Source organism: Giraffa tippelskirchi, chromosome 13, assembly GCF_054371585.1.
Source record: "Giraffa tippelskirchi isolate mGirTip1 chromosome 13, T2T-mGirTip1v1.2.pri, whole genome shotgun sequence".
NCBI lineage: Eukaryota > Metazoa > Chordata > Mammalia > Artiodactyla > Giraffidae > Giraffa > Giraffa tippelskirchi.
The window spans coordinates 99,203,204-99,230,827 of NC_137287.1; the positions used below are offsets into that span (position 1 = coordinate 99,203,204).

A 27,624-nucleotide genomic window follows, 5' to 3' on the forward strand; every position below is an offset into this window, starting at 1 on the left:
TAAAAACATTGTAATTGATAGAGAAGATCAAACAAACATGGTCACTTCTGGCTTTTAATTCTCAAGAATAATGAGTAGCAAGGCAAAATAAAATGCTACTCAAGAATCATGAGTAGCAGGGCCAAATAAAATGCGAAGGTTGGCTGTTGGCTATGACTGTCCTCTCCCTGGGATCCTGCTCAATACCTCCGTGCCTGTGGGGCCAGAAGACAAAGATGTGCATCGCTACGAAGCTGACGAGGGTGGCACCAGGGGAAGGAGCCATCGCTCCCCCCAAATATATCTCTTTTCAACCACCTTGAATGTTTCATCTTCTTCAGACGGTCCCCCAGATCCGCTCCTTCCTTGCAATTCAAGCAGCCTCCTTGCTCATCTTGCTCCATAATCGACTGTAGATGAATCTACTTCTGGAACTGGAACTGTTTTCTGTCCTCTCTGGAGGCCCACAGAAAGCTGATGTGTAACAATGTATATCACATCAGCCAGAAAAACCCACAAATCAGAGAAAACTTTCAGATTTTTTTATTTTGCATTTGACAGTATTTTCTGAGCGTTAGCACAATGAATGCATTTCCGAGATACCATCCTGCCACAGAGCCAAACAGTGCTTAGGCATTTTAAAAAAATGTAATTCAAGCCCTAAGGAACATGAGCTGGGATTCAGAACAGAATTTAACATCTCTATGTACAGAGATTCTGCTGCGAACACATCCACTGAAAGGAGTTGATGTAGAGACCAGTTTCACAATAAATAATCGCTTCTCTAAACTGTACACCATCTCGCTGGCACATCGGTCCTTTCCATTTCCTTATGATGGATATTCACGTTCGTACCTTATAATACTCATTGAGAGTTTAGCATTTGGTCAAGGCTAACACCCCAGCATCCACCATTGCATTAGTACTTCAGCAGGGGAAGGGGGAGGGGATGGGCGGCCTCTCCCCACCCCGTGGTTGAAAAACACCATCTTCTTCAGCTGCTCAGTAATCTCAGCGTAGCCACTAGAGCGCAGCTGAAAGAGATTGCGAACTGTCAGGCGTTACAATTCCCAGTTGTTGCCAATTATATAGATAAATAGAAATTTACATAATTTACAAAGTGCTTGTGTCTGCAGCTTATTTTGAAGCCATTCCCCAAAGATCCACATTTCTTCCTGAAAACAAATATCACCCTAATAGCCTTGCGCTGGGGCTGCCTTCACAGAGGCTTCCAGGGAACCAGGTCTATTGTTCATCAGTGTGTCTGTTGGCAAAGGGTGGGGAAGTCCCTCTGCTGCAGGGCCTGGGGTTCAACACCTGCAGGTGTTCATTTCCTTCTTATCACAAACATAAAGGATCCTTTCTTTCTTCCTTTTCTTTTTTAGATGTATTCTTTTAGTAGGTACCAAGCACAGCTGAAAATGTCTGTCTAAATCCCATAAGCTTCAAACTCATCAACTCCTGTAGAGCTGTGATCTGCCAGCTCACCCCTGGTGCCTGCCCCCTGTGAGGGGTCGGACGTAGACATGCTCCGACGGGGGCCTGCATCTGTTCCCAGGTGGACATGGGTTTACATTTGCAAAGAGTTAGCTTGGGGTCCACTCACTCCCTGAGAGAAGTGGCTTTGCAAGTGCCATACCTCTCCAAAAACAATTTCCTGAATGAAACCGGAGCCTTGGGCTGCGGGCCCTGAGGCACAGCTGGGATCGTTTTACCCATTAGGGAAGCTGGGGTCTTTGGATGGGGCATTCTTGGGGAAGGGCTGTATTGTTAAGTGAGGACCCTTTGAGTGGGTTTTCTCCCCCAGGCAAAACTTCTTTCTTGTCCTCAAAGAGGTGGAAATGTGAACCAAGGAGGAGCCATAACTGAGGCCTTCCTGCTGCAGGCCCTTCTCCCCAGGGAGCTCCCGAAAGGGCCAGTGGAGGGGCAGGCAGACTGCAGGGCGGGGGACGTCCACTTTGATGGAGGTCTAAAGCCTACTTGCCTTGTCTGGCCTTGACTTCAGCCTACCTCAGAAAAGGCGGGAGGGGTATGCAAAAGAGAAAAAAGAAACCTATAACAAAAGCCAAGCTCTCCACTACCTGAAAGAGAGCTACCCCATTCCTCTTCAGCCCATTCCTTGTTTAGAATGGAGCCTCCTTGACAGAGCTTCTTGGCAATTTCAGAGCCTGCCATCCGCCTGAAGGTGTACACACAGTCATTACTGCCAACGGGGCCTTGGGAGCTCTCTCTCTTGCAGCCTGGTCCCATCTTTGAGGATCGCAAGCTCAGGATGGTAGCAAGTTCCATTCTGAAAATGTCAATCTAGGGGTGACTAACTCCAGTCTTGCAAGAAAGTCGGGACCATGCTTATAAGGAAAGACTTCTTCTTTTCAAGTAAAGCTTCTTACAGGAGCTTGACAAGCAATGCTGTAAAGCCTAGAAGCAGCTCCTTTCCAGGCCCAGGTGGGACATCTGTGCCACTGTCCTCACCTCCTGAACATCAAGACAGGACAATGACAACAGCACTGGCCTCCCCTGCCTTCCCAGGACATGCCCAGCACAGCACATTCCTACTGCAGGGCCTATGCACCTACCCTTCCCCTTGTCTGACACCCTCTTCCCTTCCTCATCACTCTGGCTCATCCCTTCCCACTTCCTCTAGGTCTTTATGCCACTGTCACCTGGCCAGTGAGACTACCCAACCTGCTGCCACACCCAATACTTCCTACCCCCAGCCTGCTTCCTGCTCTCCTTCACATGCCCTGCTCGATGTTTTATGTACTGGTTGGCTATCCGCTTCTCCCACAATTTAAGTGCCAGGAAGGCTGAACTTTTGCTGTATTCTCGGTGGTGTCTCCAGCATTTAGGATGGTGCCCTGTACATCACAGGTGCTCAATGAATCCTTGCTGAATTGAATAAATGACATGATAGGTGGGATGGTTTAATCACACTCCTCCCTCACTGAGAGTGGTTTGGGTTTGGGGTGAGGAAGAGGAAGAAGAGGCAAAGTGGGGACTGGCGGGGGCCTAACTCATCCTCTCCAGGGTCTGCCTCTGCCGCTGCTCTGCGTTTTTATTGTGGATGCTGACAGAGTCCTCTCCAGGTGACTCGAAGTGATCTGCCACCAATTTGGAATACCTTGTATATATCCAGAAGGGTTTAAGCCTCCCTTAATCAAACCATGTAGGAACCCAAACCCCCTCCAGGCCACTGCTACGAACATAAATTGCCATCCCATTGCAGATGTGTAGACAACTCATTAATAACAATTTATGATTAATAGAATGATAGATAAACCCAGTTGCGCTGCTGGAAACCCTCAAGATCATACCACAAACGGGTTAAAAAAAAATTTATAAAATGAACTGGAGGACTTGGAGGGCCTGGCGCCCACCTGCTGTAATTCATCTCTGTCCAGAATCAGCTGCTGAAAAGAAGAAATGATTCTTTTTCTAAAGACCACATTTTGCTATGGGAGCAGAGGCACAATGTGGGCCCCAGCAGATGAGCCTGCAGGGGCTCCAAGAAGCAGGGGTTGGTGAGCTTTATCCAGACCTGGTGAAATCCAGGGCTGGACATCACTGCTCAAAAGCTACAGGGAATGCAGGGGTCAGCTCCTAAGACAGAGGGCAGGCTGTCCACAGCTTTTGGCTGCTCTGACCCCAGGGGACAAAGCAACCCCCCTACATGCAGTGGGGTTCCCGCTAGCCGCCTGCACAGACCAAATGCACCCCACATGTCCTCCATGCCGCCCAAGGGGCAGCAACTCAGAAAGCAACTTCACCTCCTCGGACACACGCCCCCCAGGGCACCACCAGTCTGCTTTCCCACTTCTTTGTCAGGTGTTTGTGCCGACCTTGAATTCCTGTGGGGAGAGAGCCAGTTCAAATGAATCAACCTACATTTCCATGTGGCTGGTTTTTCAGCATCCAGTAAGGCTTGTCTTTCCACCAGTATAAGCATGGTCGCCCAGGACTGCCTCTCGGGCACAGTTTCCGAAGGCTGAGCACACGAGGGTGGAGTCCCACTAAAGTCCAGCCTCCACCCACACACTCCTCAGTTATCCACTGGACATTAAGGAGCCAAGAAGAAAAATGGGGTTGTGCTGGGGGTTCCAGACAGCAGGCCCTGGGGCCCTGGTTGGGATGGCACCTGCCACATAGAGAGCCCCCCTGCTGGTGCTTATTTGCCCAGGAAGCACTTGGAGGTGCCATCCCACCAGCGATGGCTCTCAGAAGAGGCTCGGCAGGGTAGCTCTGCCTGGAGGGGTCTTGGCCCAAATTAATGAAAAACAGAAGCGAGGAGCGTTAATAGGAACGGCTATTAGGTAAAACCCAACTTAAATGGCCACCACAGGGCAGACCTAGGGCCTGCTGATTTATCTGAGTCCACACTGACTCACAAGCTTCTCCAGATGCTACAGGGTCTCCAACTCAGGGACCAGGGAGGGAGCCACAAAGTAAGACGATAAGTAACACAGGTGAATGGACGTTGCACATCTCACCCGTGGCCTTCACTCGGTACCAGCGTATCTGGCCACCGGGTCATGTGGGCTGGTGAGACCAGATGCTCCCATTTGTTACTTTTGAAGAATCTAAAAATGTGCATTTGTGGGGGTGGTGGTGGTATTCTTCAATTTTTAAGAGTTAGCAACTTATTCAGATTTTGGCAAATTGCTATGCAATCCAGGAGAAATACCTCTGGAGACCAGATAAGGGCACGGCCACATAATGGGCTCTGTTCTGAAAGGCAGCGAGGGGATGGGATACCATGCCCACGGCCCTCCAGGAGCCGAGGTCCACCCCCCTCCAAGACCCGAGGCTCCACATCCCCTCTGCACGGTCCCCACCCTCACCACGCGTAGGATGGTATCCCCCAGGACAAGCTGAGCCCTCCTGTACGCACACTGCCTAGGGCAAGGATATCTGGAAGGGCGGAAAGCCAGGGAGGAGGTCATACCCGCGGGCAGACAGGGACCAGGTGCAGAACTGCAAGCAGGCGTCGTCGTCGCTCTCGGCGCAGGCGCAGCGCAGCGTCCCCTTCACCGGCTGTGGGCTCTGTGGGGACTGCCCAGCCGACCTCCTGCCCCTGCTTCCGCTGCCTCTGTAGCTGGACAGTCCATAGGGCACAGTCCGTCTGCAAAGGAAAGAGCAACATCAGGGCCACATCTGGGCGAGCCGCCTGGGCCTCCGTGCTCGTGGGCACCGGTAGGTGTGGAGTTGGCGATGGGGTGGGAGATGGTGGACACAGGATGGGTGAGGCAGGCGGTGCAGCCACGTCCCAGGATCTGGTGTCCACACCCTCCCCACGCTTTGAGCCTTGGAAAGCTTCAGGAGTGAACCCTTCATCCCTACACCCCTACCACCCCCACTCCCTGCCCCCTGCTCTCCCCTAAGCCCCAGGCAGTGCACTGGAGCCTCAGGAAAGATGGGAAGATGCGAAGGCCCGGGTGGAGGATGGTGGATGGCCTGTCTGCACCCTCCCAGCAGCCAGCCCTCTCTGGGCAGGAGCCAGCAATGCCAGGTGTGTGCATGTGTGCATTTTCAGTCTTTTCAAGACCTAACCTCAGCAAGCCCACCTCCCATCCCAGATCCTTGCAGGGTAGTTCTGATTTCCCCTTCCTGCATCCAAACCCCTGACACGGACATTCCCGCTGGCCCAAATGCTGATCCCAGTCTTCATCCTTGAGCCAGCAGCACCTGAGCCTGGTCATCCATACCAGTAAGACGCTTTCCTACCCCACAGCCCAAGGTCTGGTTTGTTTCTGCCCCGCCAGCCACCAAATTTCTTCTGTGTGCACATCAAATTTGTAGTCTGTGCTAACTGGAATACAAATTCAATTATGGCCATTGAAACACATCGTGGCCTTGGAACAAGGCTTCCTTAAAGACACAGACATGGAAGCCTCTGTGCCCTGAGGTATATATAGCCGAAGACAGAAGTGGCCTTGGTAAAAGTCTTCTTATGAAGAAAAAAAGCCTGAAATTATTTACACATTTCATTTATGGTTGGAGTTGGCATGAGGGTGGTGGTATCATTTGAAACAATAAATGTTTAATCTGTTTCTTATGCTCATGTCCATCCAAACCAGTGCTCTGCAGGGATGGGAGGACACTGCCAAGCAGTTAAGTGGGAAAAAGTTAAAAGGGGCTGCTTAATTCATTAGCACTACTGAACAGGATTTGGGGACAGATTAATAATAGCTAGAGGAAACATACATGGCCAAAAGTTACTTTCCCAATAAATTCTGGCTTTCCTTCCTGTGCCCAAGATTAACCACCTTGGTTTCTGTGAGCCCCATGAAGTATCACCAATCAGTCACCTCAAAGGGGGTTCTGACATCCTCTGTGTGCTTTCAAAATAACATCAAATTGAATTTCCTTTAATTTAAAACACATGCCATGGTGCCTTTTGGGGGTGGTGAGGACAAAGCGGGGGGGGTGCCTCATCCTAACCTGATGCTTGGGAGAAACTTGCTCTCTGCTGGACTAGAGACTGGAGCTGAGAACATAACCATCCCGACCCTCTTTCTCTTCCCCTCTCCCCACTCCCTCCTACACAAGTTAGTTATGAAATGGTTCCTGGATCCAGGCAGGCCCAGTACGGAGCAGTCTGTGCTCACAGGACGGAGAAAGCAAGCAGGGGCCCTTCCCGTTCTGAGCTGTGCATGTGTTTTTAGTCACTCAGTTGTGTCTGACTCTTTGCGACCCCATGGACTATAGCCCACCAGGCTTCTCTGTCCATGGGATTCTCCAGGCAAGAATACTGTAGTGGGTTGCCATTTCCTTCTCCAGAGGATCTTCCTGACCCAGGGATTGAACCCTAGTCTCCTGTGTCTCCTGCGTTGGCAGGCAGATTCTTTACCACTGAGCTGCCTGGGAAGCCCCTGTTCTGAGCTGAACCTTTGGTAAAACCTCATCTTTTCTCAGGAATGGGAAATGGTGGGGGTGGGGTAGCAAGACAATACCGATATTGTGGGGAGGCAGGATTTGGCTAAAGGTATAGATTTCCAGTAATAGGGCCACATTAAGTCTCTAGGTGTTGACATCAAACCCAGGCCCCCATTTCTTGGTGAAAATTACACACAAGGATTAACAACCAAGGCTCCCATTTTTCCATCAACAGCAAGACCTGCAATTTTGAAATTGCTGTCAGCTGATTAGGTATTTGTGTGCTCAGAGCCACTCAACTTCACAAAGTGTTTTAAGTGAGGAAACAGGGCGACCCGGTATTCATTAACAGAACTGTTAAGCACTTTCCTAGCAGCCTAGTGGGAGGAGCTAGTATGCAAATGAGCCCTCGAAACTTTCCAGGAATGTTCATGGAGGGAGAAAACCCTGCTCCAAGCCTGGGTGTTCTAGGTGTGCACTCTTCTGACCTGGGAGCCAGTAGCAGGTGATGCAAGCTGAGAACCAGAGGACTTAGGAGATGGTCCTGCCCACGGAAGGCTCACCCTCTGCCCCCCCATAACAATTCCAGCTCCAACGAAGGCCCACTTCCAATAGGTTGAAAATTTAAAGGTTTTTAAAATCTCATAAGCACTTAAATAAGAGTTTGGCTTCAGAATACCTTGGAAATTAGAACTTGATTTTAGGATTCTGGGGCTCCTTGGAGTTCTGTGTTGCAACACAGCAGCACTGGGAGATTCAACACTTCAGCTTCCCATCCTGCTTGACCCCAAGTGCACCCCAAGCTCCACCCCCACCCCCCATCCTGCAAGCAGCTGAACCTTGGGTGCCCAGTAGGCCTTGGGAGATGTGCCCTAAGCCCTGTTCTGTCCATGGGTGTCAGACCCTGAAGTGAGCTCGGAGACATCTGAGGATGGGGGATTCCAGGATCATAAATACTCGGTACTTGGTCTAGAAGAAGGGGCATATGGCTTTCAGTCCCATAGATTCCTTGCAGTGGGTGGGAGATAGGGGCAGAGGAGGGTCAGAGACACCCTCGACCCCACAGAACCAGGGCAGGGGTCTTTCTTGTCCAGCTCTTACAGTGGACACCAGCTCCAAGAGAGTAGAAGACAGGGCTCCTTTTTTTGCACCTGCTGTGGATCTAGCACAAGGCTGAGAAAATGAAGACTATTAATTAAGTAACTGGTTGTTGAGCGTGAGATTAACTAGACCAGTAAGACTGGATTTTCTCCAACCTACAATGTTCAACAACCACAAAATTCCTTACAAGGAATTTCTAACATTTGCCAAGCATCCACTATATCTGGGAATACCTTATTTTACTGCACTTCACAGATAATATGAATTTTACAAATTGAAGTTTTGTGGCCACATGGCATTAGATGATGATTGGAATTTAAAGTAGTTTTTAAGGGATATACATTTTTTAGATATGCTATTGCATACCTAATAGATGGCAGTATAGCATAAACAAAAGTTTCATAAGTGTTAAGAAACCAAAAAATTCATGTGACTTGCTTTTTCACTCTGTTGAGGCGGCCTGGAACCACATGTGCAGTATTTCCAAGGTCTGCCTGTATCTCCCTGGTATTATGCCAAGCGTGATGAGGATGCAGAAAGGCCTTAGGGCATTCACACACTACTGGTGTACGAAAACAGTACAGGATAAGGAACCCTCACACGCCAATATGCACAGGTATGTACAAGGTACACAGAGCACAGAGAAAGGTTACCTGCTGATCCCATTATTATGCTGTATAGCACTTACATGATGATCACTCCACCCGCTCGTTTGCTGATTTACAAAAGTTGTTGTTGGACTGAACGATACACTGCACTGCATGAAAAGTACTTAGCAAAGAGCTCCTAGCAGTAAATGAATGTGGCTACTGCTGTTGCTTTTTTGGTCTGGGAATTCAAGTGAGTTGTACCAGGCATAAAAAACCCCATCTTCCAGCCTTGCATTTAAAATGTGTGACTAAGTAAGAAAGACAAGTAAGAAGGAACCAGAATGCCACCTGGCACAGCAGTGCCATTCTTTGTCAGGCTTCCTTTGGCTGGTCCATCTTTCGACATTGTTTGCCCAATAAGCACTCATGTTTTAGTTGTTGTCTTGGTACCTTTGTCATTTCTTGAATGATAAAGAAACGAATGTCTCTTGAATGGTGAATTGGAAAGAACTAATGAAGGAACCCTGAAAATGAAGTTAAACTGGCTGAGAACCTTGACCAGCACACCGTCTGACCTGTGGTTTAGCCTGCTGTTCTATAGTGGGGCTTAAAGAACACAGTTCTTATAAAAGTAGGCAGCATTTCAACCTGCGAATGTTCCAGTTATAACACAGAGCTCCAAACAAAAGAGAAGCAGGAAAGATCAGTCCAAATGCTCTTAGACAAAAGAAAACACCCCAAAACAATCACATTGGCAATGTCTAGCGTTGTGTGTCTTTGTATATTAAATTGTCCTCAGCATTTACTCAGCATATTCATTATTTGATAGGTGATGGTGATGCCAAGATCATACTTATCACAGTGTTTTCTTATTTCCCATTTTCTCCCAGCTGTCATATATAAATGTTAGTAGCCGAGAGGAGCTATCGCGCGCCTGAGGTCAGGGGCGGCGACGGAGAGGAGCTACCCTGCGCCCAAGGTCAGGGGCGGTGGCCGAGAGGAGCTACCCCACGTCTGAGGTAAGGAGCAGCAGCTGTGCTTTGCTGGAGCAGCCATGAAGAGAGACCCCAGGTCCAAGGTAAGAGAAACCTAGGTAAGGCGGTAGGCACTGAGAGAGGGGATCAGGAGGCAGACAGACTGAAACTACAGTCACGGACAACTAGCCAATCTGATCACATGGACCATAGCCTTGTCTAACTCAATGAAACTAAGCCATGCTGTGTGGGGCTACCCAAGATGGATGGGTCATGGTGGAGCAGTCTGACAGAATGTGGTCCACCGGAGAAGGGAATGGCAAACCACTTCAGTATTCTTGCCTTGAGAACCCCATGAACAGTATGAAAAGGCAAAAAGATAGGACACTGAAAGATGAACTCCCCAGGTCAATAGGTGCCCAATATGCTACTGGAGATCAGTGGAGAAATAACTCCAGAAAGAATGAAGGGATAGAGCCAAAGCAAAAACAACACCCAGTTGTGAATGGGACAGGTGATAGAAGCAAGATTCGATGCTGTAAAGAGCAATATTGCATAGGAACCTGGAACATTAGGTCCATGAATCAAGGCAAATTGGAAGTGGTCAGACAGGAGATGACAAGAGTGAACATCAACATTCTAGGAATCAGTGAACTCAGATGGACTGGAATGGGTGAATTTAACTCAGATGACCATTATATCTACTACTGTGGGCAGGAATCCCTTAGAAGAAATGGAGTAGCCATCATGGTCAACAAAAGAGTCTGAAATGTAGTACTTGGATGCAATTTCAAAAATGACAGAATGATCTCTGTTCGTTTCCAAGGCAAACCATTCAATATCATGGTAATTCAAGTCTATGACCCGACCAGTAACGCCAAAGAAGCTGAAGTTGAACAGTTCTATGAAGACCTACAAGACCGTCTAGAACTAACACCCCAAAAAAGATGTCCTTTTCATTATAGGGGACTGGAATGCAAAAGTAGGAAGTCAAGAAACACCTGGCAAATTTGGCCATGGAGTACAGAATGAAGCAGGGCAAAGGCTAATAGAGTTCTGCCAAGAGAACGCACTGGTCATAGCAAACACCCTCTTCCAACAACAAAAGAGAAGATTCTACACATGGACATCACCAGATGGTCGACACTGAAATTAGATTGATTATATTCTTTGCAGCCAAAGATGGAGAAGCTCTATACAGTCAGCAAAAACAAGACCGGGAGCTGACTGTGGCTCAGATCATGAACTCCTTATTGCCAAATTCAGATTGAAATTGAAGAAAGTGGAGAAAACCACTAGACCATTCAGGTATGACCTAAATCAAATCCCTTATGACTACACAGCAGAAGTGAGAAATAGATTTAAGGGACTAGATCTGACAGAGTGCATGATGAACTATGGATGGAGGTTCATGACATTGTACAGGAGACAGGAATCAAGACCATCCCCAAGAAAAAGAAATGCAAAAAAGCAAAATGGCTGTCTCAGGAGGCCTTACAAATAGCTGTGAAAAGACGGGGAGCAAAAAGCAAAGGAGAAAAGGAAAGATATACCCATTTGAATGCAGAGTTCCAAAGAATAGCAAGGAGAGATAAGAAAGCCTTCCTCAGTGATCAATGCAAAGAAATAGAGGAAAACAATAGAATGGGAAAGACTAGAGATCTCTTCAAGAAAATCAGAAATACCAAGGGAACATTTCATGCAAAGATGGGCTCAATAAAGGACAGAAATGGTAGGGACCTAACAGAAGCAGAAGATATTAAGAAGAGGTGGCAAGAATACGCAGAAGAACTGTACAAAAAAGATCTTCACTAACCCAGATAACCATGATGGTGTGATCACTCACCTAGAGCCAGACATTCTGGAATGTGAAGTCAAGTGGGCCTTAGGAAGCATCATTACGAACAAAGCTAGTGGAGGTGATGGAATTCCAGTTGAACTGTTTCAAATCCTGAAAGATGACGCTGTGAAAGTGCTGCACTCAATATGCCAGCAAATATGGAAAACTCAGCAGTGGCCATAGGACTGGAAAAGGTCAGTTTTCATTCCAATCCCAAAGAAAGGCAATGCCAAAGAATGCTCAAACTACCACACAATTGCACTCATCTCACACGCTAGTAAAGTAATGCTTAAAATTCTCCAAGCCAGGCTTCAGCAATACGTGAACCGTGAACTTCCAGATGTTCAAGCTGGTTTTAGAAAAGGCAGAGGAACCAGAGATCAAATTGCCAACATCCGCTGGATCATCGAAAAAGCAAGAGAGTTCCAGAAAAACATCTATTTCTGCTTTATTGACTATGCCAAAGCCTTTGATTGTGTGGATCACAATAAACTGTAGAAAATTCTGAAAGAGATGGGAATACCAAACCGCCTGACCTGCCTCTTGAGAAACCTATACGCAGGTCAGCAAGCAACAGTTAGAACTGGACATGGAACAACAGACTGGTTCCAAATAGGAAAAGGAGTACATCAAGGCTCTATATTGTCACCCTGCTTATTTAACTTATATGCAGAGTACATCATGAGAAATGCTGGGCTGGATGAAGCACAAGCTGGAATCAAGATTGCCAGGAAAAATATCAATAACCTCAGATATGCAGATGACACCACCCTTATAACAGAAAGTGAAGAAGAACTAAAGAGCCTCTTGATGAAAGTGAAAGAGGAGAGTGAAAAAGTTGGCTTAAAGTTCAACATTCAGAAAACTAAGGTCAGGGCATCCAGTCCCATCACTTCATGGGAAATAGATGGGGAAACAGTGGAAACAGTGTCAGACTTTATTTTTTGGGGCTCCAAAATCACTGCAGATGGTGAGTGCAGCCATGAAATTAAAAGACGCTTACTCCTTGGAAGGAAGGTTATGACCAACCTAGATAGCATATTCAAAAGCAGAGACATTATTTTGTCAACAAAGGTCTGTCTAGTCAAGGCTATGGTTTTTCCAGTGGTCACGTATGGATGTGAGAGTTGACTATAAAGAAAGCTGAGCGCTGAAGAATTGATGCTTTTGAACTGTGGTGTTGGAGAAGACTCTTGAAAGTCCCTTGGACTGCAAGGAGATCCAACCAGTCCATCGTAAAGGAGATTAGTCCTGGGTGTTCACTGGAAGGACTGATGTTGAAGCTGAAACTCCAATACTTTGGCCACCTCATGCGAAGAGCTGACTCATTTGAAAAGACTCTGATGCTGAGAAAGATTGAGGGCAGGAGGAGAGGGCAACGACAGAGGATGAGATGGTTGGATGGCATCACCGACTCGATGGACATGGATTTGGGTGGACTCCGGGAGTTGGTGATGGACAGGGAGGCCTGGCATGCTGCAGTTCATGGGGTCGCAAAGAGTCAGACACAACTGAGCGACTGAACTGAACTGAACTGAAAACTTCCAAATCTCCTGTATTAATTCTTCATCTGCATCATCACCCAGCCAGGCTCTAAACTCTCAGCAAAGTTGATCAAATTGTCCTAGAAAGCCCAGTTTTCATAACCCCACCTACCCACCCCGAACTGAATAGCACTCAGCAAATATTTGCAGAGTGGTTTTCAATGTATGGGCCTGGACTAGACTTCTGATGATTTATGACGGGCCCATGGCCCTGTACACACACAGTTTAATCTAGTACATAGGTTAGAAAATTGTCATTTCTGTAGGCTTCATCCAATCACAAGAAGGTGGTGTTTTGTTTTGTTTTTTAACCTGAAAATTTCATATAAATATCCCAATTTCTGTCTTCTCTCAGTTATACTCACTCCAGTCCCATACTCCAACATAGCAGCATCTGTCTGAAGCTGAGTGGTACCATCAGAGCCTGGTTCAAACACTCTTGTTTGGCCCCAGTGCCTACTCCTGTCCTTCTCTGCTTGCTTTTCTTACCTCTCTGGCCTTCATGGGCATCTCAGTGTACAACCCCTCCTCTAGTGTCTTGTTCCATAAAGCAAAGCCAGACAGGTCACGTGACACGGTGACAAAATTAGCACCAGCTACTATTTTTACAAACTGTTGTCATTTTCAATTTAAAAAAGCCCAGGTTCTGGTGAGCGTCTTCCCAACAAACAGAACATTTTCACTGCACACTCATACGTCAAGATGATGCTGTCTCCTCTGCTTCACATTTTCCTTCTGAAATGGAAGAGCAAGGTCAGGACCATCTTTGGGACACATCGTACAGGAGGCACAATGCTGCTAACCGATCCTGCAGCTGAAAGGAAGAGGAACAACTGTTTGCCAGTGGCAGGCAGACGGCGGGGGGCCTCCCAGCTGCCAGGCACCAGTGGTCATTAGATACTGCCCCTCACAACTCCCCAGAGAATCAACTTCTAGACTCCAACAGGCTTTCTAACTAAGGCTCAATTTCAGATTTTATTAAATTTCTTCCGTAGAAGGTACCACTCAGTTGCTCTCTCAAGCTTTGAAATACCTTCTTGGTCAGGGAAGAAAATGTGGATCAACTTCATTGACTGTCTTTGTAAAACATAATCAGAAAAAAGTGTGAACTAACTCTGTTAGAAGAATGAGACAGAACGAAGTAACTACAGAAAGTGACTGAATATTCAAAGGCCTGTAAAAGCATCCATTCACTTCAAGAAACATCTAGTGGACTGCACCCTCCCCACTTCCACTTTGCACAAAGACATAGAGACAAGGAGGAAACAACAGATCAGAGACAGAAATACCCCCCTTGAAAAACTTAAAAGCCCAGGATTCTCTAGAGCCTGAGTTTAATGCTGGCTGTTTTCGTCTCCTGGAATCCAATCTCTTGTCTTTCCCCTGGGGAGTGGTCCCTCTTTCCCTGTGTGAGGTCTTGATGAGATTGTCAGTCACTGAATCTCACCTTCCTGCACCTCAAGACTCATCAGGTGACCCAAGCTGGCTCATGGCACCCTCTCCTTCCCAAGACACCTGAGCAAACCAATTCGAGGTCAGAAAATAGTTTGGATGGGAATTCTCTGGTGGTCCAGCAGTTAGGACTCTGAGCTTCCCTTGTAGGGGACACAGGTTTGATCCCTGGTCGGGGAACTAAGATCCCTCATGCCACATAGTACAACCAAAAATTTAAAAAAAAGAAAGTAGTCTGGAGCTGCTACTAACGATCCTGCCTTGTCTGTTTGTGCCCTGGGACCCCCAGTCCTGTCCTGGTTTCTCTCTCTTTCTAAGCCTGGTCCTGCTTCTCCCTCCTTTCCAGTTTGTGGATCACACCATGTCCTTCCAATAAACTCCTATGCTGTGTGAGCGACATTTAAGTTTCTGTTGCTTTCAACCAGTGACCTCAAGCTGACCCTGGACCGTCACTCTCTCAAGATGGATGCAACCATGATCTCTTGGGTTTCACAGAAAGACCAGGAGTCTCTGCAGCTGCCAAGGACAAGTAGAGATTTTCTTCATTGCAACAAAATACAAAAGAATGTGTTCCAAATCAGGACAAAACACAGCCAACAAAGCTGGCTGGAGTCCTTTCTTCCCAGGTGTGCCCACTGTGAAATGTTTGGTTTGGATCACACTGTCCTTTGGGCAGGTGGGAGCAAGCATACGACCTCATAATGCTCAGAGATACTTGGCTAACTACCTCAGGAGGCTTATCCTCCAGTGAATTTACTCCTTGTCCACTCATCAAATGCCTGTGAAAGTTGGCTTGGGACAGGCCTCATGCCAGACAACCACTGGGTGCCCTTCCAACCTCTAGGAAAGAAAATAACCAGGAAATACATCTCCTCAGTAACCTCATTGTACAAGCAGAAACACATGCTTTCTGGTTCTAAAGAACATGACACAAACTTCCTGCTCACAAACAACATAAAGGGAACTGGCAATCTGCAGCTTTGCTTCTGCAGAAAACCGCCGCATCTCTAAGGGGGAAGGCCCCAAGGCAGACTGTTCCTCCACCAGCCACCAAAGGAGGAAGTCCTCCTGCAGCCTCAGAAATAGCCAATGACCAGAATATTTAGAAATATCAAAAGAGTGAGCAACATGCTGTGGGTTGATAGTTAACTTTTTCTTAAAGATATTCCGCCCCCCCCCCGCCAGCCCCCACTCAAAGAAAGCAACCCACAACTTATGAGTTTATCCAGGACTTGGTTGTTGGGGAATTTTACCAGAATTACATGTATTTTCAAAGAGAACATTGACCACCATCAATCAGTCTTACTAGACCCAAGAAGAAGGGGTGTTTCCTCACTCGGGCTGCAGGTGTGGCTTCCTTCTTGTCTTCTGGGGTAGGTAACAGCTGACCTCTGCCTGTCCACCTCAGCATCCAGGGCAGCCCAGGCAGTGCCTGGCTCACAGCAGGTGCATAATAATACTACAGCATCTCAATAACGAGGGTCTGCTATGTGAAGAAAGGAGGGAGGGAAAGTGAAGTGAAAATTGCTCAGTCGTGTCCGACTCTTTGTGACTTCACGGACTAAACAGTCCATGGAATTCTCCAGGCAAGAATACCGGAGTGGGTAGCCTTTCCCTTCTCTAAGGGATCTTCCCAACCCAGGGACTGAACCCTGGTCTCCTGTATTACAGGTGGATTTTTTTTTACCAGCTGAACCACAAGGGAAGCCCAAGAATACTGGAGTGGATAGCCTATCCCTTCTCCAGGGGGTCTTCCCAACCCAGGAATTGAACAGGGGTCTCCTGCACTGCAGGTGGATTCTTTACCAACTAAGGTATCAGGGAAGCTATCAGGGAAGGAGAGAGAGAAGGAGGTCTTAATTGGCCATTACTTCTCACCCACACCCAATCTCCCAAATGTTTAGAATTCTTAGCTGATGTATTGGATTTCTACTATCATTGTCCTAGAGGGAATATGGTCTCTAGATCACTTAAAATGGAAAAAACACATCTTGATAGTAACTTCTGTAGACACATGAGGAAGAAACCAGGCTGCCTGGCTGGATGAAGCCTCAGAGACAAAACCAGAGGCCTCTCTAGGCTGACAGACCTCGGATATGGGTCCAAACTGAAAACTAGCTCCCGGAGAGGCCCTGGCTGAGTGGTTTCTTTCTGGAGCTGAGAAATGAAAGGGCTGGATCTCTGGAGGCTCTGTCCAACTCCAAATTCCATGGTGAGATTCCCAAAAGCCCTCACTGTCACACCTGAGCATCTCCGAATAGCACATATGCTAGAGCAGGGCTTCTCTTCAGCAATGAAACCACAATGAAATGTGAGGTCTCTACCCACCCCCAAGTGGAGAGATTCCCAGGATCTTACCAACTGTTTTCAGAAAGCTTCATCCAAAGAGTAGGACTCTTCCACATCTTGCCGCCATATCACTGAGCTTAGAAATAATCCCAAAGCCAAAGACTGTATCGTGCCATCAGGTCCCTGAACACAGCAGCCTCCTCCCCTCACACAGGCACACGGGCTCTGAATGAAGTCTATTTAGAGGAAGCACAAGTGGTCAAAGCAAAGAGTAACAGAAACATCCTTCTGTGTGTGTTGTCTGTGGGGTGGGATTTCCAAGAGTGACAGCTCAAAAAAATAACCAAGAAGTTAGGGCAACAAATGCCTGCAGTATTTGCAACTGAAGCCATTTAGGGAATCCGACAGCTTGGCTGGTTTCCCCTGTCTGCTACAACCCAAATGCGTCCATGTGAGTTAGGTTAGAGTTTCCCTCCCCAACCCCCAGTGACCCTAACACATTCCAGGTCAAATGTAGGCATGAGCAATCCACGTCTGTCTGGCACAAGCTCATTATAACTTTATGCAAAGCTGCAGACAGATGTGGCTCAAAATAGTTACCAGCAGTGGAAACAGAAGGAGGAAAATAAGGAGCAGGTATTTTTTTAAGGATGGGGGTATGTGTAGGGGGATTTAAAAAACAAAAAGTCCAGACACCAGCACACATCCCTTTAAACAACTCTCAGAAAGAAGAGAAGACACCCTCACTAACTTTCAGAAGATTTCACCTTTAGGATGGAAAAACTTTACTGAATGAAGACATACTTGCCATGGTAACAAAAATAAAGACACCCGTTTTCTTCCTAATCTAATTTTTTGCATCATTGTGGTCACTCTGATCACTTGATTGCTTACCTCGAACTAAGGAAACTTAAGTTCCTCTAGAGACACAGGCTCTATCCCCAAACAAGAACCAAGCAGAGTCAGATAGTGTCTTTATTAGAAATGTTGGTATTTGGTTGATTATAATACTTCTGCACTGATTTTCATTTTTAAAAAACATCACATTCCCTTTTATTTAACTTAATGGCATCCCCTTCAAGTTTGCACCTGAAAGAGTATGTCAAGAGCCTCACCCAATCTTGCCACTCTACAAGAAATCTGATGTAGAAAAACCCAGAAAAGCTACAGATACCTCTGCTCTCTCATTGACTTGCTTCTGGCTTTTGGCAAAGCTGTTCCCTTCTTCCCAAGTTGTGGGCCATTTGTGCCATCACCAGGCAACACAGGACCGCAACACTTTGGCCACATCTGAGAGCCTCCGAGCCTTTCTCATGGGTGCATGAATCTGTTTCTGTTTTTTAAATTACTGGGCCAGGCACAGGGCTCATTGGCTGCCATGTTCTAGAGTTACTGTTTATTAAGGCCTCCTGCTAAGTTGGCCCTGAGAGGCCATAAAATAAGGGAAGACCTGTCCCTCCAGGGTTCTGAACATCGCTAGGTTCTCCAAATGCTCTTGGCTCTCCCGAGACTCCGAACTGGGGCAGACGAGGAAGGCTGGGGATGCCATGTTCTGCTGTCTGTTCCTGGGGGCTTGGTATGGCAGCAGGACTCTAGAAGCCCCTGGAAACTTGTCTGGACCAGCAGCTCATCTACATTATGGCCGTTGCCTGGGTTTATTTTCCTTGTAAATAAAATTGGTTCCTGTCCCAAATAGAGGGAAATTGTGTGCACGCGTGCATGTGTGTGTATCCCATTTTAAGGAATTATGTTTCTACCAAAACATGGCTTAGACTGAGAGGGTTATTTCCTTCTGTTAAACAGTAAATCTATTTCTAATGTACTCCAAAGCTGAGGAATGGTTATAGGGGACTACCTGGAGGGAGGAAGTGGAGCACAGGCAGCCCCCATCAAACTTGCTGAGATGCTGTGGATCCAGGATGGGATTGAGATCTGGCACTACAAAGCCTGTGAGTTCCAACCGGCTGTGGGGCCCCCCTAAGGAAAGCACTGTTTGCTTCCCAGCTTTCTTTGTTTTAAATTCTTGCAGGAACAAACCACACCAGCCTTTCATCTGCCTTCAGATTTAAGGCCAAGTTCCTAGTTTCAACGTCCTCTTCATCTAGCAAAAATCCAAGTTCTCCCTTTGGGGTCACGCAGGGTCATGACCTTCTCGATGCAAATCAACCTGCTTTCCAGCCTCAAGTCTCTTTCTTATCCAGTCGGGATCAGCTGCATTTCAGCAAACCCATCTTTGCCCCCAGACATCTCACCTCCTCACACCCATTCTGGGTTAGAAAAGGAGACTTTAGGTCCAACTGAACCCAACCAGGAGGTCACCTTATGTGAGCTGACCTTGCCAATAAACTCTGAAATTTAGCCTCAGGGCTATGAAACTTTAAAAATGCATCTTGCCGTGATATGTTCTGAGCTACTGCTACCCAAACTCAAAACTGGAATGTAAACATGTACCGATTTCTAAGGGGGAGAGGGTTACGTGGGAGGGAAATGACTCAGAGAGTAAAAACATGATCAGTCAGAAACCTGAGTTCAAGATCACTTTTAGTCTGGCTGATACTGTCTTCTCTTTTTATTATTATTAGTTTGGCTGTACACCACGATGTGTAGGATCTTAGTTCCCTGACCAGGGATCAAACCTGCAACCCCAGAATTGGAAGCAGGAGTCTTAACCACTGGACCACCAGGGAAGTCCCAATACCACCTTTATTTTATGTGTCCTTATTTATTTACCATTTTTGGTAATCAGATTCTGTAGTTATTTCCTGGGATCCCTTCCTGGTGGCCCACACTGAGGTCTTAGGTACTGAGACCCAGGTGCTGTGTACAAGAAGAAATGAATGCAAGGCATTGTGTTTACTCTGTTGGACTCAGCCTTACTAAGATTTCACCATTTAACAAAGGGATTCCAAACATATCATTCAAATTATCCTGACATGCCTGGTGGCTCAGACGGTAAAGAATCCACCTGCAATGCAGGTTCAATCCCTGGGTTGGGAAGATCCCCTGGAGGAGGGCATGGCAACCTATTTGAATATTCTGGCCTGGAGCAAAGGAAGAGGAACCAGAGATCAAATTGCCAACATACACTGGATCATCAAAAAAGCAAGAGAGTTCCAGAAAAACATCTATTTCTGCTTTATTGACTATGCCAAAGCCTTTGACTGTGTGGATCACAATAAACTGTGGAAAATTCTGAAAGAGACGGGAATACCAGACTACCTGACCTGCCTCTTGAGAAACCTGTATGCAGGTCAGCAAGCAACAGTTAGAACTGGACATGGAACAACAGACTGGTTCCAAATAGGAAAAGGAGTACATCAAGGCTGTATATTGTCACCCTGCTTATTTAACTTATATGCAGAGTACATCATGAGAAATGCTGGGCTGGATGAAGCACAAGCTGGAATCAAGATTGCCAGGAAAAATATCAATAATCTCAGATATGCAGATGACATCACCCTTATGGCAGAAAGTGAAGAAGAACTAAAGAGCCTCTTGATGAAAGTGAAAGAGGAGAGTGAAAAAGTTGGCTTAAAGCTCAACATTCAGAAAACTAAAATCATGGCATCTAGTCCCATCATTTCATGGCAAGTAGATGGGGAAACAGTGGAAACAGTGGCTGACTTTATTTTTTTGGGCTCCAAAATCACTGCAGATGGTGATTGCAGCCATGAAATTAAAAGACACTTACTCCTTGGAAGGAAAGTTATGACCAACCTAGATAGCATATTCAAAAGCAGAGACATTACTTTGTCAACAAAGGTCTGTCTAGTCAAGGCTATGGTTTTTCCAGTAGTTATGTATGGATGTGAGAGTTGGACTATTAAGAAAGCTGAGCACTGTAGAATTGATGCTTTTGAACTGTGGTGTTGGAGAAGACTCTTGAGAGTCCCTTGGACCGCTAGGAGATCCAACCAATCCATCCTAAAGGAGATCGGTCCTGGGTGTTCATTGGAAGGACTGATGTTGAAGCTGAAACCCCAATACTTTGGCCACCTGATGTGAAGAGCTGACTCATTGGAAAAGACCCTGATGCTGGGAAAGATTGAGAGCAGGAGGAGAAGGGGATGACAGAGGATGAGATGGTTGGATGGCATCACCAACTCAATGGACATGACTTTGGGTAAACTCCGGGAGCTGGTGATGGACAGGGAGGCCTGGCGTGCTGCGGTTCACGGGGTCTCAAAGAGTTGGACTTGACTGAGCAACTGAACTGAACTGAAATGAACTGAACTGGAGAATCCCTGTGGCAGAGGAGCCTGGCAGGCTACAACCTCAGACACAACTGAGCAACTAAGCACAGCACAGCCAGACCCGCTACTAGACCTCCACATCACCCCACACTTCACCCCTACTCCCCCACCCCCACTGTCACTCTACCCATCTGCTTATTTAGCACAGGGAGCCCCAGAGCAATGCCTTCAGAGAACACCATGCCCCTTTCCCCAAACATTCCAATTATTCACCAGGGAAGCAAACAACAAAGGAGGGGCAGAAAAGGGCAGGACCAAATCTCATCAAGCCTGAACAACCTTTGGCCACCAGGGTACTTATCAAGCCGCTTATCAGCAGTGCAGTCAGCCAGACACACCTTTTCCCAGGGTCTGTAAACCTGATGCAGAACAAATGCTAAGAGATCGCCCACCAAGAGGCATGGCATAGGGAAAAACTGGGGTACTTGGGTGCAAGCTCCTCAGTGTTACTACAGGAAGCTGGGTAAGACCATGGTTTAAGGGTCCAATGAAGCCGACCTCAGCAGGACTTGAGCTTCTTCGTCCAAGGCTCCTCCAATCTCAGACTGTGTGGAGTGACAGGGAACGTTATGCAGCCCCCAGGGTTGTACACTTATCCACATGGTCCGTTGGTCCTGAGGTACTGAGCCCACTAGGGTTGACATTGTTCTGGGAACGCTCCACACACTCTCTCATGTCATCCTCACATGTCTTTATTCACAGGAGTCATGGTCAACATCAGTGTGGACCATTGCCTGCAAGACCATGATCATGCTCAAAAGACTACCCCTCTGCCTCAAAAGCTGTATCTCCAGCAACAGTACCCCCAGTCCTGACTTGCAGGTCACCTGATTGTTATTGGGACCCCTGTGATCACACAGTGGGTGGACAGTCCAATATCAGCGGGAGGCTGGAGAACCAGATCCATCCATTCCAATGGGATGTTTTCAAACTTAAAATGTCCCCTCCCTAGAAACATGTGGCATACCTCTCTTGAACAACAGGAGGGGCAAAGATGACTCGGTTGAATTGTTGCCTTTTTGTGGTAGAATATATTGAAAAATTATGATTATTTTTTACACCTCTTCTTTGGGGAAAAATGTCGTTCCTGCTGGCTGAGTCAGTGTGGACAGGCTGGTCACCTTGTTAGGTCACCATCCTAGAGTCACACTGATGTCTGCACCTTACCTGGGGGCGTGGGGAGAGGGTGGTACCATCCCCAGGCCACGCAGTGAATCACAAACAGGACACCGGGCAGAGCTCCTGGGGCTGGAGTCTTCTCACGAGTCTACAGAGCCCAGATTTCCCACCACAGCCATGATTCCAAACATCCTGCACTGCTCTTTCCAGAAATAGATTCCTGCTTGTCAGACCATGTGGCTCAGATTTTTGTTTGGAAACATGGTCACTGTCACAGCATCACAGTGCCTCTGTCATTACATTCTTGGAGGGATTAACAGATGGCAGGTCCCCTCAGTTCTCAGGAATGAAGTGGGAGAGACAGAGCAGGGCTCCTTGCTGGGGGCCCTGCAGCTTCATTGGCTGTCAGAGCTAGTGGTTTCACTCTGCGGCCAGGTGGATGGATGGTAGCAGGTGCAGAGGGGCTTGCCCTGCTGTGGGGTGTGGTTAGCACTGAGAACTCTGTGATGGTTAATTGTATGTGTCAACTTGACTGGGCCACAGTACCCAGATCTGTGACCAAACACTAGTCTAGATGTTGCCAGGAAGGTATATTTTAGAGGCAATTAACATTTAAATCAGTAGACGTTGAGTAAAGCAGATTACCCTTCATAATGTGGGTGGGCCTCATCTAATAAGGTGAAAGCTCTGACAGAGAGACGTGAGATGCCTTGAGTAGGAAGGGAATTCTACCTTCAGGATGCCTTAGACTGCAGACTGCAACATCAGTTCCTCTGTGTGTGTGTGTGTGTGTGTGTGTGTGTGTGTGTGTGTGTAGTGGGTTTATATACACATAGAGATCTATATATACACATCCTATTAGTTCCATCTTTCTGGAGACCCCAACAGAGACAATCCCTCACCATGTCACAGGACACTCCTGTTTTTGAAGTATTCTCATGGAAACAGCCCCAAGTGCATAGGGATATAAGCATGTGGGCTACTTGTCCCTACTTCTCTCCTTATTATCTTATTCTTGGCATATTTTCCATGACCATGAAATGAGATAAGTATTTCCTTTGAGGTAGGGTTTTGTTTTTGTTGGCAATGGTGGGGTTGCTGGGGGTGAGGGGAGGCACAGTGGCTTCCTAATAGGGCCAAGGAGAGCCATGAACATCCCTCGCCTCGTGGGCGGGCAGCCGTCTCTGCCGCCTCCCCGGGTCTAAGAAGGCAGCTGCCCAGGATGCAGTTGGCTCATTCCTCTTTGGGGCCTGAGATCTTCTGGATGAAACAATGGAAGTTATGAGCAATAGCCCTGGAAAAATCCACATTCCTGCACATGTCTCTAGAGATGTGAGACCTCTGGGACGGGACACCTCATTTGTGGGAGAAAGTCCTGCAGACAGAACCTCAGTGACAGCAAAGGCCAGCATTACTGAGCATCTACTATGTGCTGGGTGCAGATCAAGCTCTGAAAGAGCTAAGTGCTTAGAAGGATGTGGGGAAACCAGAGAACTTGTATCTCATGCCTGGAAAACACCTCTGGGGGCAGCTGCTCTCCAGAGCCTTAACTTTCCACACGAGATGCAAGAACAACATCCCCCCTTAAGCAGCTTGCTGGTCCTTAAACGCAGCTGAAATGACCTTCTCCAAGAAGGCCTTGCAACTTCCCAAGCATCATTCTGAGATAAAGCAGGATTGTTGCCTCTACCTCTGCGCAACTGGAAGGCAGTAGAAGGAAAGACACTGGAAGCTGAAAATCACCCAAAGTTCCAGACTCTCTATTTAGGCATGAAGACCCAGACTCTGGTGGGCTCCCAGTGCAGCCAGTGGTGGGGACGGGATGCAAATCACACCTAGAGAAGTTTCAGGAGATGAGAAAGGTCTGCTAAAGAAGAGGGGTGACAGCTAAGAGAGAGGAGCCCTCGACGTAGGGCTCTGACAGTAGGTTGGGGTGGGGGTGGGAAACAGAACCTGGAAAAGTCCTCAGTGTGCACCACCCTGCCCTTTAGTTCCATCCAGTCATTTTCAGATGCTTCCATTTCTCCGAAGGCCCAAGTTCCCTAAAGCCCACTCCCTCACTTTGCAATCTCATCCAAGATGTTTTAAAGTTTGCCAGTGAAGCTGCCCATACAGCAACAGACAATTTTCAGAAGGAAGGAAAGAAAGAAAGCTAAGGAGGGAGGAAGGGAAAGAAAGGAAGGCAGAGAAAGACCATCTGGGAACATCTTCCGTATAAAGGTTATGTTGCTTGTCTGACTTTAAAATGCTCAAGTCTGGCTATTGTCATTTTTTGTTTCCCAGGGTAGCTCATGAAACTCCCAAACACCATATTTAATCCTTCCCTGTAGTGTTTAAAATGAATCAGGGTCTGGGAAGAAGGGAAGAGGTAAATCAAGCTGTGAGGGGAACATTAGCAAGTTGGATATCCTGGGAAAAGCCAAAGACCCATGGATTCATCTCAGGTCATACATGACAGCTCAGAATGGGGAGACAGGATTCCCACCAGGTCACAGGGATGGGGCAAGTGCTTCCATGCAGCAAGTGCTCAGAGCTTGGCTACAGGCAGAGAACTAAGGTAGTCTCCCAATATCCTCTCCTTTCTCCCCTCCTGTCCTCTTCAAAGTCCCCTTCCCCTAACTGGCTTTGCTTTCCTCTTTCTCCTTCTAGAACCACAGCCTGGGATTCCTGCCAAGGTTGCCCTGGGTTCTATGAAGCTAATTTAGTCAGAGGACGATGCCAGGAGGATAAGAATCAGAGAGGACTAGTGTCAGGGTGATGGAGACTGCAGGAGAAGGTGACCCTGACCATTGTCTGGGAATAGAAGGCTGTCAGTGGCAGCCTGCCCAGGAGTCCCTCCCCAGCACACCTTTCTTTTTAAGATCTGGCCTGGTTATCCCTCTGTGTGCTGACTAGACATAACCCAGCAAGCAAATTCTGGCATCGAGGTCAGCTCCGTATTGGACAGCCTGGGATAAAATGCAAATGTAGAGCCCTTGCTTCAAAGAATATTAAGCATTTCATTGTGTTGTACACCTGAAACTAACATGATACTGTAAATCAACTATACTTGAATAAAAGAAAAAGTGTTAAGTATTTCAAGACATCAGCAATACACTTTAGACTGTGAGGGTCCTTCTGAGCCGGGACCTTGTACACGAGTCCAGGATCCTGGGTGGAGCCAGTCCTGCCTGCCATGCAGGACAGCAGGGTGACTTTCCAGACCAGATGTACTCAGAGGATATATGACCTGGTTTGAAAGATATCCGGCCCCCCAGGTTCAGTCTCCTTTGCCCTTCATCCTCGGGGTATTGGTAAAACAAGGTAGGTATGTGCGGCCCATCAAGCTGTCACCCAGGGTGCTCAGAGGTCACATGGCTCAGGGGCAAAGGAACCCCTGGATCAAGGGGACCCAACCACTGCAGCAAAATTGCCTGTCAAGGCCCAGGGCTCTGGAAAGGCTAAGCAGGATGCCCAAGGTATCCCAAGAATACCCAGAGACACCTAGAGACGTCTGGTCCAAGTCCTGGATTTTAGAGACCGGGAAGGCAAATTCCAAAGGCTGGTGACCAGATTGAGGTCAAGTCCTCTTCACAGTTTGCAGGAGGATGTTTCTTTAGAAGGGGTTCCTGAGTTGAGTCACTACCCACGGCCTCGGGAGAGGGGGGACTTTACATTAAGGAGACTCCAGGAGGGATCAGGTGGTACTGTCTCAGTTTTGCAGTAAGAGAGTTCTTACGGACTGGAGGAGAGAAGGGGAGCTGTCGGGTGCAGGGGTGACAGGGGAAAGAGAAGGAACTCTGGGCTCACCACCTAGGAGGTAAGGAGCCTGAATTCCATGGAATGTCACCCTGTGGGGGAGGTTTCACTAGGCCCTGCCTAGCCCACCCCTGCACTCCCTAGAGAACAGGCTGCTTTCAAGGAATCTGAAACTCCTTGGAGCCTGGCAGGGTCAGCAGAGGGGCAGGACCCACATGGCCCGGGGACAGGAGTAACTTTCGGGGCTTCCTCCCCCCAAAGGGACTTCTCAGGTGTCTAATCCCTCTGGCTGGCTCATTTCATTCACCCCTCCACCGGATCAGACACTCTGGGGTTGGGTTTCTCCCAGGCCAGGCCCTCAGAGGGGATGAGAGTCACACCCTTCACCTGCAGAGCCGACCTGAGTTGGCAGGAGGGCTGAAGGCTGTGCCAAGAGGGCTCTGGGCTGACCGGGCGCAGAAGAAACCAGGTCCTTCTTCAGTGTGAACAGAGGGGCCTAGCCAGGAGCCCCCCTCCCTTCCCTGGGCCATCTCCCCCACCCCAGGGCTGACTCACTCAGGAGTGTTGATCCAGATGATGTCCAGGTGGCAGTAGTAGACGCACTCTTTGTCCTTGTAGGTAAAACATGTACAGCGCCGGGCTCGGTGGTGCCCAGGGACCCCCTCAGTCCCCTGCTTCCCAAACTGACTTGGTCCCTGCTCCCGCCAAGGGCTTCTGGGGCTTGGACCCCGGGCTGCCATGGTGGCCACAGTCTCCTTGGTGTCCCCCTCCGATCTGGCTGCAGAGGGGGCCCGCGGCATGCTGCTCCTGCCAGCATCCCCAGACTGGGGGTGAGGCACCCATCCTGCAGGAGGCAAATGGAGGGGCTCCTGAGTTCCTAGGAATGCAGATCCTTACACCCACCATCCCGTAGAACCTGAGGAAGGGGACAACCAAACTTTCTGCCAAGTTTGCAAGCTAAGGGCACTTTCTGTTAAGTCTCCAGGCTACTCCCAATGTTCAGAAAATTTTGCAAAGCTATGTGCAGCAGTTTCTGAAAAGCTTGCAAGTTGCCTGCACACTTTGTGAAAATCTTGGGAGCTCTTCTCACTTACTGCACAGCATGCAAGCAGTTGCACCCACTAAAAACGTGCAAGCATTGTGCAGGCTTTCTGAACACTTTGCAATCATTTTGCACAGTTTCTGAACCGTTTGCAAACTTTTGGAAAAGTTCCCCGACTTCATGAAAAATTGACCAAGTCGGCCCCGGGCCCCAGGTCTCCTGCCTGCGTGTGGGCTGCAACCTCCCGGGCCCGCGGGGTGGTCTGTGCCCTCAGCTTCTGCCCTCTAGCCTGCCCCCAGGCCGCTCCCCCGGCGAGGCACCCTCCCCGCGCCCGCGATCCGGGGTCCTTTTGTGTGCGCTCGCGCCAGGAGACGCGCGCCGCCCGGCCCGCTTACCTGCTGCGGAGGTCACAGCGAGCCCGAAAAGGAAGCACAGCCCCAGCTCCATGAACCCGAATCGGGCGCGGACACACCGCGCCGTAGGACGGGCGCCTGTGGCAGCCAAAGGGCGCTCGGGCCGGGCACAGCGGGCCTCACCCTCCAACTGCAGATGCTTCGAGGCCGGCCGCTGGCTCGCCGAGTCCCGGGCTGCGGCCAGGAGTCGGCTGCGACCGTCACAAACTTCAGAGCGCGCTGCCCATGCCGGCTCAGGGCTGCAGGCTGTGGGTTAGAGTTTTTCTGGCTCCCGCACCACCCCTTTCGCCTCCCCGCCCCCAAGAGGGGCTGGAGTTGCAGCGCGGGGGCCTTTGAACCCAGGGCGCACGGGGGTCGCCTCCCAGGCGCTGGGGAATCGGCTAGGCGCGCAGCGGCCCGCGGCGCACCCAGCAAGGC

General features: G+C 48.4%; 1 protein-coding gene across 3 annotated transcripts; it reads right to left on the reverse strand.

The window, feature by feature from the left end:
• Positions 1–41: 41 nt before the first annotated feature.
• EDN3 (endothelin 3) lies at positions 42–27,624 on the reverse strand. Of its 3 annotated transcripts, none has more exons than XM_081559367.1 (5): positions 27,190–27,624; positions 26,308–26,596; positions 4,922–5,098; positions 3,747–3,827; positions 42–1,013 (listed from the first exon to the last, which is right to left on the reverse strand). In XM_081559367.1, exons 1-5 carry the CDS (start codon positions 27,239–27,241, stop codon positions 974–976), a joined length of 639 nt encoding a protein of 212 aa, XP_081415493.1. In that variant the 5' UTR covers positions 27,242–27,624; the 3' UTR covers positions 42–973. The 3 variants fall into 3 exon arrangements, with proteins under 3 accessions (XP_081415493.1, XP_081415495.1, XP_081415494.1); XM_081559369.1 differs by having other exon boundaries at positions 504–1,013; positions 3,730–3,827; XM_081559368.1 differs by lacking the exon at positions 42–1,013 and adding an exon at positions 1,352–1,985.